The sequence below is a fragment of the Gopherus evgoodei genome, chromosome 16 (genome assembly GCF_007399415.2).
Source record: "Gopherus evgoodei ecotype Sinaloan lineage chromosome 16, rGopEvg1_v1.p, whole genome shotgun sequence".
NCBI classification, from domain to species: domain Eukaryota; kingdom Metazoa; phylum Chordata; order Testudines; family Testudinidae; genus Gopherus; species Gopherus evgoodei.
In genome coordinates this window covers 12,781,291-12,794,066 of record NC_044337.1, presented here as the reverse complement: position 1 = coordinate 12,794,066, position 12,776 = coordinate 12,781,291, and the positions used below count along the sequence as shown (strand labels likewise).

At 53.1% G+C, this 12,776-nt stretch overlaps 1 protein-coding gene across 1 annotated transcript in view; it reads right to left on the bottom strand.

Moving 5' to 3' along the window:
• Positions 1-5,144, bottom strand: part of ENG (endoglin) — a 60,979-nt gene extending 55,835 nt beyond the window's left edge. Inside the window, exon 1 of the mRNA XM_030535760.1 lies at positions 4,566-5,144. Coding sequence (XP_030391620.1) covers positions 4,566-4,623 — 58 coding nt within the window. The 5' untranslated portion in view covers positions 4,624-5,144. The remainder of the gene's footprint in view (positions 1-4,565) is intronic.
• Positions 5,145-12,776: the final 7,632 nt, after the last annotated feature.

Sequence of the window (12,776 nt, the reverse complement as noted above, 5' to 3'; positions counted from 1 at the left end):
CCTCTCCCATCTTGGCTAGAGAATCTATCCTCCCTAGGTGAGGGGAAACTGATGTCCCAGGAACCAGCCTGTTTCCGGGACTAAGCAAAGAGAATAGCCTCTTTTCTTTTTGAGTCTTTCTGCATCATTTCTGCTTGTCTGTTCCGCCCTCTACACAATAACTGGGACATCGCTGAGGTGCCTCGGGGTTACAGAGCCTCTTTACGGGCCTGGGATTTAAGGGAGACAACGCAGATTTTTGCTGCTGGAAATCCAGCGCTAGCTCAGAACTACAACATGGCTGATCGCTGTCACACAGACACCTTTCTCCTGGCCCCGCATGTGAGGGAAGTGAGGCCTCGGAGGCAGGATCTGCTGCCAAGCCTTTGTCCCGTGGCCATGAACGGGAATCTGATGATTCACTGTAGCTCATGCTGTCCAGGCTCCTAGCCCTGTTTTGTCATCCTAGCCCGCAGGATGACATGAGGGCAGCGTAATCTACCCCAGTTGCCACGCCAGGCAGAGCCAGGTAAACCCAGGCATATGAGGACCCCTAGGACAAACCCCCTAATTCCACTAAAGGCAGCACAAACGTTACACAGCTTGCTTTTTGATGCTGCTGGTGCTGATGGATACAGTAATAGCTGGATGAGATCAGCACACCGGGACACAATCACATGATTCAGATCCTTTCTGTGAGCTAGAAAACAATGCCAGTAAATGACCCGCAACACAATGGGATGCCAATTCATGGCAGAGTGCGCAGACAGTGGTGGGTGTGATGCACACATAGGACGGGTGAAGGCAGGGGTGGGGTTTCGGGAAGGGAGGTCTGGCAAAAAGGGGAGGCAGCTGACTGGCGTGACCATGCTGACAGAACTCAGGTGCTGGATCCGGATCAGCCATTCACAAAGCGCCTTTCATCCCAGACCACTTTCCCAACTCATAAGCAAACAATACACAGGGCTCACCCCAACAGTCCCTGAAACACGCCCCCTTCCCCAGTGGGACGTGGAAGCTGCTTCACAGCAGGCACCAACGCTCGGCTACTGTTTAGGCCACAAAGCGAAAAATGCCTTTCTCAACGGAAAACGCAGCTGGAGTGTTAGGAAGGCAGAACATGAAAACCCACCCTGGAAATCAATCCGGGAAGTGACGTGATCAGCATGAGGTGTAAGGGGCTACACGTTCCTGAGTGCTGTCTCCTAGGACACAATTGTGGTGCTGGCCAAGGGAAGGATAACACCTACTGCACCACCGACACCCTCAGGGGAGCTCTGACCGGTCTCTCTGCTAAGCACTCACGCAGTCCAACACTGCTGAGCTCGGGCCAGACGGCAAGAGCAGAGCTAAACATCCCTGGGTCTCCCTTCCTACCCACCTCTCTCTAAGACAAGAGATGTTGGGCTTTGGGAGCAGATCCTGACCTAAGAGTTCGGTCAACAATGCTCCTGGAAAGCTCTGGTAAGAATTTCACCTTGACCTACGTCTAGTTTGTTACGTTTAGTACTAGGAAGCGCTTTGAGCTTTAGTTCTCTTGTAAGCGTTTCTGACTTTAATGCCTTATACTCGCACTCACTCAACACTTAGCTCCTTGGACTCCTTGGTTCTCTAAACAAACCTAATCCAGTGTTGTGTGACCTGCGTGGGTGACTCCACTGAAGGCAGCAAGCCGGCATGTACTGATCTCCTTAGAGGGGAAAGGGACCTAATACATCTGGACTGGCCGGGAGGCAGCTAGACAGCGCAGACCACACAGCCTTGGGGAGACAATTCAGGACTGGGCATGTGTTGGGTTTCACCCTGCAGGGAGTAATCAAGGCTGCTGGAAGCCAGAGTGTGGCTGATGTGCTGCTGACAGGCTGCTGGGGTCACACAGCTGCTGGACCAGGGCTGTGGCTATGCACAGACACTCAGGACGTGAGGAGCTCAGGTTGGGAGCTACAGCAGCAAAGCACTGAGGCACCCCAGGGAGCAGGGTGGGGGTGACGCAGCCCCTCACTGGTCTAGATTGCACCCTGGAACATCATGACCATGTTATCTCCACACCCACGATCCGCCTGGAAACTTGATCTTGGTTTAGAACTGATTGCCACGGCCAAGCCTGCCGTGTTGTGGGATTGTGGTATAGCATGGTGCTGGCCTGGCTGTGTGCACGAGATCACAGAGTGTTATAAACCAGCGTGGAATCAGTGATGATTTTCACAGCACGTCCCTACTTCAAAGCTACCCTGCGCCTTGCTAGATATCCACATAGTCTGACCCTTCAGCAAAGCCACAGTTCCGTCTGTGCTATCTGCTCTTCCAGGCTCGTTCTTCATAAGAACGGCCGTACAGGGTCAGGCCAAAGGGCCATCTAGCCCGGTATCCTGTCTACCAAGAGTGGCCAATGCCAGGTGCCCAGAGGGAGTGAACCTAACAGGTAATGATCAAGTGATCTCTCTCCTGCCATCCATCTCCACCTTCTGACAAACAGAAGCTAGGACACCATTCCTTACCCATCCTGGCTAATAGCCGTTTATGGACTTAACCTCCATGAATTTATCCAGTTCTCTTTTAAGCCCTGTTAGTCCTAGCCTTCACAACCTCCTCAGGCAAGGAGTTCCACAAGTTGACTGTGCGCTGCGTGAAGAAGAACTTCCTTTTATTTGTTTTAAACCTGCTGCCCGTTAATTTCATTTGGTGACCCTAGTTCTTGTATTATGGGAATAAGTAAATAACTTTTCCTTATCCACTTTCTCCACATCACTCATGATTTTATTACTTCTATTACATCCCCCTTAGTCTCCTCTTTTCCAAGCTGAAAAGTCCTAGCTTCTTTAATCTCTCCTCATATAGGACCTGTTCCAAATCCCTAATCAGTGTAGTTGCCCTTGAAGGGAGCTAACAGCTCTGGCTCTCTCCCCTTAGCTTGTTTAGTTTCTTTGGTGTGTATTTCTGTTAATCCGCTCACAACGTTCATCCCTTTCAAATCCTTGCTCATCCTGAATTGTACTTTCCCCTCCTACTGTTGCTTTACTCTTTGGCCTCAACACTTCAGGATTTTATGAGAGTGAATAAATGCAGCTCAGGGATTTCCCAAGCATCTCACTTCTCCAGGGGCAGTTACTGTGGAGAGAGGATTTATCCCAATCCATGGAATTTGGCCAAATTCCCAATTTTTTACAGTCTCCGTTTTCAAAGGCTTGTACGTTATTTTCATTTCCCTTTTCCCTCTCCCCTCCCTGCGCTGCCTGGGAGCTTTACAACCCAAAAGACACATAAAACTTGGGTTTGCACTTTTCTAACATTTGTTTCGAGTTTTCTCTTTCAATCCCAGCAACCCTTCGAGCTATTTCCTCTGCAAAACTCCAGCTCTCAGCATTCTGGCTGCAGCCGCCTGAGTTTGATTTGACTGAGTAATCAAAAGATGGTTTACACCAAACACAACCGGCCGGATCAGCCTCCCTCCCAAGCAGTCCCATTGGGGCATGTGCTGATTCACGCCAGCTGAGGCTCCGGCCTCTGCATCTCCCAGCACTAAGCACTCATGTCAATCACCCCCAGCCCAACATTGGAATGGGAGGGGGCCCTGAGTGGCTCAGCACTTTGTTGCCTTGCATAGCCCAGGAGACCCCTAACAGCTGTTCAACTGGCCTTGCACAGCGTTTGCATTCTGGTCCCATATTGTATCCGAGAACTGAGATTTATCTGGTGGGTCACTGGGAAGCCTCAAACCACCCCCGTCCCAGGCCCAGGGGACAGGTTTTCCTTCCCTCCTTTAGCTATTTTCTGTATTTTGCTTTCTTACTTGCTAACTATGGGCCTGATCCAACTTCCATTGACGTCGCCCGACGGGCTCCTCATTGATTTCAGTGAGTTTTGGATGAGGCCCAGGGAGCCCGATCCTGTGAGCTGCAGATTGCCCTTGGTGCCCACTAAAGCCAGTGGCACTGAGGGCACTACAGGAAGCACTCAGCGCTTTGCAGGATCTGGCTCTAGCAGCAGCAGGTTTAGAGACCTCAGGCTGCAGTCTGTGCACACCCGCCCGCCAGGATACGTCACAATAAGTCACTCTCCGCTTGGCCACAGGGAGCGCAGTGTGGAAGCCCAGGCCTAGGGACAGCAGAAGGAGGTGCTGGGTGAGCTTTCCCGGGCTGACCGAGGGAGTGACGGCTGAGATGGCGCTAACTGGAGAGCGGGTAAGAGTCAGCCAGTGATGTGGGGTCCCCGGGCTGCTGGGGAAAAGTGAAAGCAAAGCCGGGTTTCGCCCTCACCGTCGGCTTTTCGGCGGAGCCTGCGAGGGGCAATGGAGATGCTTGTGGCGATCCCATCGGCTGCGAGTTCCCGGTGCAAGGCAGGACTCTGGCTTGTGTTTGCTGGGGATGGAGCGGCGCATGGCCCTGGTGTCTAGCCCAACAGTGCCTGTGAAAGTGCAGCATGAAAATAGGGCACTTGGCTCAGCTGGATTCAGGGCTAGTGTAAAGATCCAGCAGCGAGAAGGATGGGGTGAACCAGGAGAATACAGAATTAACCCAACCTGATCAGACAACCACCCCCGCACCCAGAGCCGCCGCCCAGAGCTCAGGCAAGGAGGAGTCACTCACTTGTGCGTATCGGTGTGCAAGAGAGCAGCAGCGCTGCTAGGAACAGCCTGGCCTCCATGAGGTGGGGAATGCCGACTCCCTGCTCTGCCTCTCTTCTCAGCCTCCCGGCTCTTCTTAGCCTGTGTCCAGAGGCAGGGGCCTCGCACCAGGAACCCCCGATGGGCTGCACTGTTTCGCTACAGGACCGAGGAGAAAAAGACGGAGGGAGGGGAAGCGTCTCCACTCCAGCCTTGGGGAGTTTCAGAGCTCTCGGCGATGGAGAAGTGGCAGCAGCAGCAGAACCGGCGCTGGTCGTCGTGGGCTGGCAAGGCGGCTGCCGCTTGCTGTGCCCGGGCTGCTCCGCAGAGTGGATGTGCTGGGTCGGACTCACAGTGCCTGAATGGGCAGCACTGACTCAATCCAGCCCTGATGACGCAGCACGGCAGGAAATTAACTCCCTTTAGAGGAGGGTCTGCCAAGCGATCGCCTGCCAAAGGAAGAGAGGAAATGCCGTTTTCAGAGGCCTGGAGCCTCTGCTGGAGGTCATGCTCTAAGAGCTGTGGCTCGAGGCAGAAGGAAAGCAAGGGAGGGTGCCTTGCACTTTCAGTTCTCCTCTGCAGGGAGGAGTGCAGCGGAGATGGGGCTCCCAGCACATCTGGAGCCCTGGAAGTGGCTGCGCTTCCTGGCCTCTGTGTGGGTCTGCATTTCCTTTCTCCTGCCCTCAGCCAACCCGGTAACTGATCCTCTCCCCTGGCATGGCCACACAGGAGAGTGATTTCTGGCTTCCTGGCCAGATTCTGCCTGGAGACAGATAGCTGGGTAGTGAGGCATGGCCCAGTGCGGCTGCAGCATGTGTGTGGACACCGCCCTGTTCTCAAGTCCCAGCCACTGATCCTTCCTTTAGGATTTCCGAGAGGGAGTGTAGTCTAATGGTTAGTACCCAGGTCTGGATTCTATTCCCAGCTCTGCCACTGACCTGCTGGATAACCTTGGGCAAGTCATGTCACTGCTCTGTGCCTTGGTTTTCCCCATCACATGGGACTGCTAATCTCTGCCCGCCTCTCGGGGCGGTGAATCTAGAGTGTTTTGGATGGAAGGGGACAGAGATGGACAAAGCATCTTTCTGGAGGGCTCCCAGTGTCATTTCAGGGGGTCCGACGGGAGTTTGATGGGCTGCCTGAGAGGCCAAACGGGGAGTTCACGTGCTCTAAGCTCAGCAATGTGGGACACAGTGTCTATGTGATGGAGAATATAGCCACTGCAACCTCTCCAAGGGCATCCTCAGAGCCTGGCTAGCTCAAGGACCTACAAGCGGGAGAGGAAGCTTCTCAGGCAAAGCAGTAGCAGCACTAGAAGGAACGTTTCTGTAGGTTAGCAGCAGACCCCCAATCCCTCAACAGGACTACGTGTTCTCACTGGCGTACGGCTGACGGCACCACTCCATGCGTAGTGCTGAAGAAGTCAAAGGGCTGCTCCACGCTACAATAGCAGCTGAGGCAGGGGACCCAGTTCTAATGCCGATGGGCTCTAGCTGCGGTTTGTCTGTCCCTGGACATGGCCAATGCTTTAGCTTGGCTAGGGAATACAGCTGAGGTCCTAGCTAGGGTACAGCATGGAACTGCCTTGCACCCAGGTCAGGGGACAAACACGTTGTTACAAGCTATAACTGATGCCCAGGCAGGGTCTTAGTCCCATGGCCATTTGTGAGAGCAAGAGTGACTTGTTAAATGCTCACTAAGAACATTGCTAAAGAGCTATTGTTGATATAACAATGGGACTTCATGACCTCGAAAGCCAAGGTTCCATAGTAGCTGGGGGAGGGAATCTTTGTTTCTGGTGGATTTCATCCCCCTATCAGGCCATCCCAGCAGATCCTTCCAAAAAATGTGTTGTTTTTCCCCCAGCTGTTAGAATGTACCAAAGGAGAAGAATGTTTGTAACTACTCATTGGAAGGCTCTGGGTGAGCCCCAAGGTTAGGTCCCCCGGTCTGGGAGGCTTTGACAAGGCAACGAATCCCACCCGAAGCAGAGACCCCACCTCCCCAGTGGACCCTGGCCCCCAACTCCAGTAAGTCCCAGCATAAGCAGGCTAAAGGAACCCCATCTACATGAAAGGGTGGATAGTACCATGGAAGGGTTGAAGGGCTCTCAAGAGCGCAGCACCAGGGATGTCCTGGGTGAGAGGAGGAGGAGGCTGGGACCTTGCCAGGTTGGGTCTTCTCCTGGGGCAGGTCAGGGCTCTGTTTAGATCTCAGCTAGTGACATGCTGCTCTTGCAGTGTGTGATCACCACCTCTGCATCACTCTCCCACAGCCCTGCAGCAGCCTCTCAGCAACTCCTCTGCCCTTCTGCGCCATCTCGGCCCTGTCAGCTGGTGCCACCATCTTTCATCGTCCCTCTGTTACCGAACCCACGACACAACACGTCTCCTTTCCCCAGTGGGCCCGGAGACTCCTGTCAGCAGCTTTTCTGAGACATTCCTGGCTCCCTCGACGACCTCACTGGCCCGTTTCTTGATTTCACTCCGCTAGATGCCAACGGAAGCATCCAAGGGGAGGATCTGACATCCCAGGCTTGGAAAGTGGCCTGCGATGCCTTGTGATAAACAGTTGGCCAGGGATCAAAGGCCGCGCATCAGCAGCTGTTAATGGCACATAAAATAATTGTGTAACTTGTGGGCGGGGAACGGCGGTCTCAAGGACTCAAAAAACAGAGCGACTGGCTCAGATACAGGCCTGAAACCAGAATGAGGAGCCAGCCAGAGAGCTAATACATCTAGCAGAGGATGGGCCCAGTTGGCATAAAATCGGTATAGAACTAATACAGCCAACAAGCCACCCACTGAGAGCGTATGGCAAAGTACATGCCAGAGCTGGGATCCAGTGGGTGGGAAGGCAGCGATTCCCTTGGCCTCTTTCGGTGTCCTTCCCCTCCTCTTTCATCCAGACCCTCCTTAAAACACAGCCCTTCTGTGACCGCCTGTCCACAAGGATTCCTCCAGCAGACGCCGCACTGCTTCCAGTCCTGGCCCCTACATCCGGCACGTTACGTGTCTGGTTTAGACTCAGAGCGTGTCTCTCTCCACGCTGCACAGCCCTGGGCATGCTGACAGAGCTTTCTCAATAGACTCCTTCCCCAGTGATTATTCACTTCAGGAGGATCAAAGATACAACAGAGACACACCTGGAACAGTGCAGCTTCTAGACACAGCTGCATTCCCCCGTCCCTGGTGTCTTTGGCCTTCTCTAGATTAGATCGACAGATCGATTTGTCCTTCTGGTGGGTGGGTGGGTGGGGGGCGGAGGTGTCCTTGCCTGCACACACAAATTTGTTATGATCAATTTTTCCCTGGAGAGTCCCAGCTCATGTTACCCCTGATTACGGGTTGGGGTGGACCTCAATCAGAGCAAGTTCCTTGACTGTAGAATATACAACAGGACAGAGCAGCATCAGAATGGGAAACAACGATCGCCATAGCCAAGGACCTGCTGATGGAAACGCCACCCTGCACCCTGTGACCACCTTTTGTCCATCATTAACATCTTCTTTACATACTTCCATCCAGCTTTGGCTTTTCCAGTGGTGATTCCTCTCCTGGAGATGCCAGGGAGCAGAGGGTGGTCGCCATACTTGCCGAGCTGGCCTGTTGGTCTGAGAACTGTGATCCCAAAGTAACTGGGGATTGGTGCCTGGTTCTGCTGAACCACATCAATTTCTACAGTGCCCATCAACCAGCACAACAGAGCTCAGGAAGCTGGATGGCAGAAGCTTCGGAGTATGTAGCTGTGGTGAAACTTATGCTGGAGTGAGGAAACTCCTGCGCTCTTCGCTGCCCTGCCATTTTTATGGCTGGGGACAATTTTTAATTTTTGCTTTTCTATTTATGTTTGCTGTTGGGGGCAGTCCAGCTCCCTGCTGCCTGGGAGATGCTCCCTCTCCTGGGCCTGTCAGCGTGCATTTTCGCTTCCATGGCCCTTTGTTACCATCTCTCTCCCCTGCCCATCTGACCAGCAGCCACTGGGTCAGCAGCCACAGACCTCTGCCCCATGTCAGAGCACAGTAACAAAGATCAGCCTCTTCTCAGCACTCCTGTCTCATACTACCACCGTCCAATATCCAGAGACTCTAGCCATCGATTGTACTTATATGGCCCTGTTACCACAGTAACAGAGCACTGCACAATATTTCATGTTTTTATCCTCACAACACCTGTATGAGGCAGGACAGTGCTGTTATCCCCAGTTTACAGATGGGGAAACTGAGGCACCGAGCGACTAAGTGACTTCCCCAAGGTCACACAAGAAGCCCGTAGGAGAGCAAGGAATTTCTCACACGTGTCCTGAGTCCCAGGCTAGCTCCCATCCTGCTGAGCTACCTTTCCTCTCCTCTTATAAAGTTTTGCCCCTTGGAGACAGAAGAATCAGTTCTCCCCTCACACCACTTCTACTCCAGTTTATGTCTGACTATACCGGAGTTACTCTTGAAATGCACCAGTGTACGAGAGGAGAATTGTGTCCAGCACGTATAGGTGGGAGCCCACCCAGCTCTGCTCCTGCCCCGTTTGATGTGAAAGTCATTCTGGGCATTCACATTCTTACTCACAATTGTACAGATGTGCTGATGACCTTCGTAGAAAGGGACTCATTTTTAATATGGTTTTAAATGGCAGTGTAGGTGGCAGTTGAAACGATTGGGGCTCTGTGGGGATGAAGGTTTGAGAAAGGGAAAATGCTCCCAAGTTTCCACTGCACAAGGATACAAAAATAGCATTGTGCCACTCCTTCGACACATCATATAGACACACACACAGGACACACCACACTGAGCGACATGGCACACAAATGTCTAGAGGACGATCCATCACACACAGACACTCGCATCAATATGACGTCCCATCACACATGCAGTGCACTATACCAGTGCATACGCATAAGAGTTCATCAGGCATTAGCAAGAGAAGCGAGTTGGCCGAGGCTCTACGACTGGATGTCAAGGCCTGATTCTCCCTTGTCTTGCTCCTTGCATGGTCATTGACAGCTGCTGAAAGCCTGGATAAATCACTGATTTGCAGAGTTCGAGGGACTCAGGCCCTCCCATATCCCAGCCTCAGCTTTGCAAGTGCAGTTAGCTGTCCTAATGCATCATTGTGTGCTTGTCACTGAACGGTCTCACAGGGTTGGCCTGGTAAATCTCTGAATTTCTATGAGTTTGTACATTTAACCATTTCTTCTAGATCTGGTCAATTTTAGCACTACCAATGGCACTTGTGTTTGCAGAGATCATTTCAATAGCAAGGCCAAACTCATTTCTTTTCTTGGATCACACAGGGAATGTTAGAGCTAAATTAAGGTTTTTTTTCTTTTTTTTTAAATTACTAATGGAAATGTTTTCATTAAATCTCTCTCTCAGGGCCCCATGGTCCAATGAGCTCAGTCCCCAGCACCCAATATGCGGAGCTATTCTGAAAATGTGGTCTTTAGGGTTTTCCATGGGGTCCATCCCTGACAAATAAAAAGCAAGTTTATTTGTTTAAATAAAGGTAAAGAGGGCTCAGACATTTCTATGGAGAAGATCCAAAGCTAGGATAGTTTGGAAGGGATATAAACCAAACGTCAACTATTAGGGATTAGGAGGAGACCTTCCCGGAGTCAGATTATCCTACATCTGCCTGCTGCATGGTTTCCTGCATCTTCCTCCAGTACACCTGGCACTGGTCACTGCCAGAGACAGGTTGCTGGACTAGATGGAGCCAGTCTGGTGGTAACCCCTGTATTCCTGATTCCCCGGCTGTTAGTAGGTGACGTGCACCCAGAGTTCAGTGTGCTACCTGTTCCCCTCCGTGGCTGCTCCACAGGGGATAACTCAGAGCTGTCTGCTGTGCTTTTAGCTGAAGTGCTGGAGAGCCCTGCAGTAGCACAGGTGGGCACTTGCCTCCAACCCAGGGTCCATTGTTTTCAACCTGGAACTATCCCTCAAGTCTATCTTGAGAGAAACCAGAGGGCTGTCTCCTGTGAGAGCACACCGCCACCTCCTGGACAGATCCGGAAAAGCAACGGCAACAGGCACTGCTACAAAAGCCTTTGGTAAGACCCAAGTTTCAAGCCAGGCACAGTAGCAGGGAGCTGGCGGAGATTGACAAAGGCACAGGAGTACATCTCTCTGCATGCTGCAACGAGGTGACCACACACCTGCCTTCTGGCAGCTGGGCACTCTCCAGTCAGTTCCCACAAACCATTCTCAGGGGGTTGCCTGGGTAAAACTCCTGATTAGGCATTACATTTCCGGCTCTGACCTGAGCACGACTCCAAGTCTGCCACAGACCAGGAGGCCTTGGGCACATCTTTTCACTTCTCTGGGCCTCAGTTTCTCCAGCTGTACAATGGGGACAATACCTGTCTCACGTGGGGTCTGAGAGCTGTGAGTGCTATGTGAGTGCAGAGTATTAGTCCTCATGGTGCAGGATGAATACGTTTGTGACCCGTGTCCACTCGCCCCAAAGCACAGGATAACCAGGCTCGTGAGGTATGCGCTGAGCTATGCTGTTGGGAGGAAGTGATGGAATATAAACACTAGCCAGGAGATGTGTGACCACCCTACAGTTCTAGCAGCCATCGCACACTGGATCATCCTTCCCCTTGCAACGCTTCCCCCTCCCTTAACGAGGGACCCTCACTGAGTGACTAGAAACAGCAATTCGACAGAAGCACTTACCCCAGCTTTACTGCTCCAGGGCTTATTTGCAGGAACTGCAGGAGCCAACGGCCTGGGCGTTACCGAACATCTGACCTGGCTGGGGTTTGCACGGCGACGCTGCAAAAGGGGCAATAGGTAGATTTACCAACATGGGCAAGGGAGGAGGGAGAGCAGATCAGGGAGGGCCCATGGAACTGGCGCTGGAGGAGAGTGGAAGGCTTGAGTCAAGGGGGAAGGAAATCAGTGGGAGTTAGGCACCAGGGTGATTTAATGGGAGTCAGGCACCTAGGCACTTTGAAAATCCCACGAGGGCCCTAGCTGTATGTTTAGGTGTCTGAATAAAGGTGCCTTTAAAAGTCTGACCCAAAGAGAAGAGCGTGCGCGTCTCAGGCAGCTCCCCTGTGCACAGGGAATGCTGGGGGCCGGACAGGAACCCTACTAAGGGTTAGGGCAGGGATAGGCAACCTATGGCACACATGCCAAAGGTGGCACATGAGCTGATTTTCAGTGGCACTCACACTGCCCGGGTCCTAGCCACTGGTCCTGGGGGCTCTGCTGCCAGCCTGGGGTACTGTCCGCTGGCCCTGCTCAGCCTGCTGCTGGCTCTGGGTCCTGGCCACTGGTCCCAGGGGCTCCGCTGCTGGCCTGGGATACTGGCTGCCACCCACTGTCAGCTGGGGTTCCGTCCGCTGACCCCCTCAGCCTGCTGCCCAGGTCCCGGCCACCGGTCTGGGGGGCTCTGCTGCCGGCCCGGGGTCCTGACCGCTGGCCCAGGGCTCTGCTTCTGGCCTCAGCCCAGGTCTCTGCAGCCACCCCCAGCTGTGGCCCTATGGCCCCAGCCTGGGGCAGTGAGGGGTGCAGACAGGGCCAAGAGGGGGCACAGCACAGCATGGATTCTTCTTATTGGCACGCGAAACCTTAGAGTGAATAAATGAAGACTCGGCGCACCACTGCTGAAAGGTTGCCGACCCCTGGGTTAGGGTTAGGGTAGGGTCAGTGCTTCTCTGACTAGGGAATACTGAGTCCTCCCTCCCAGGTTCTCTGAGCACCCCAGCGGCAAGTAAAGCCAGTGAGAGCTGTGTTCACGCTCCAGCCTTGGCAATAATGAAGCCTTCAGTGTTTGCGTTCAGTCTACAGAGCCCTGGTGCTTTCCCCTCTCCAGCCCAGTGCTCCAGCTCTCACTGACCTCTCAATATGCAGAGGCCCCATATCAACAATTTCCTGGATACATTTTGCTTTTGTTTTCCAGCAACTCTCTAGGCACTGCAGTTCCCAACTGTGATATTGTTTGGGCTTTGCAGAATCTTCTCCTTCCTCCTCGCTCCGCTCTGGTGCCAGGTTAGGGGAAGGACAAATAACCCCAGCCAGGGACGGATGGAGAGTTCATTGAAAGAAACCAAAGGGCGTCTCCTCTCCCAGGCTGCTTCTGGCTCAGTCCAGCCGCCAGGGAGAGAACTCAGCCTCCTTCCCCTGGGGCAGGGGGTTAACTCTTTCAGTGCCAGCTCCTGCAAGGTATCACCCACCCCATCTACAGGAGCA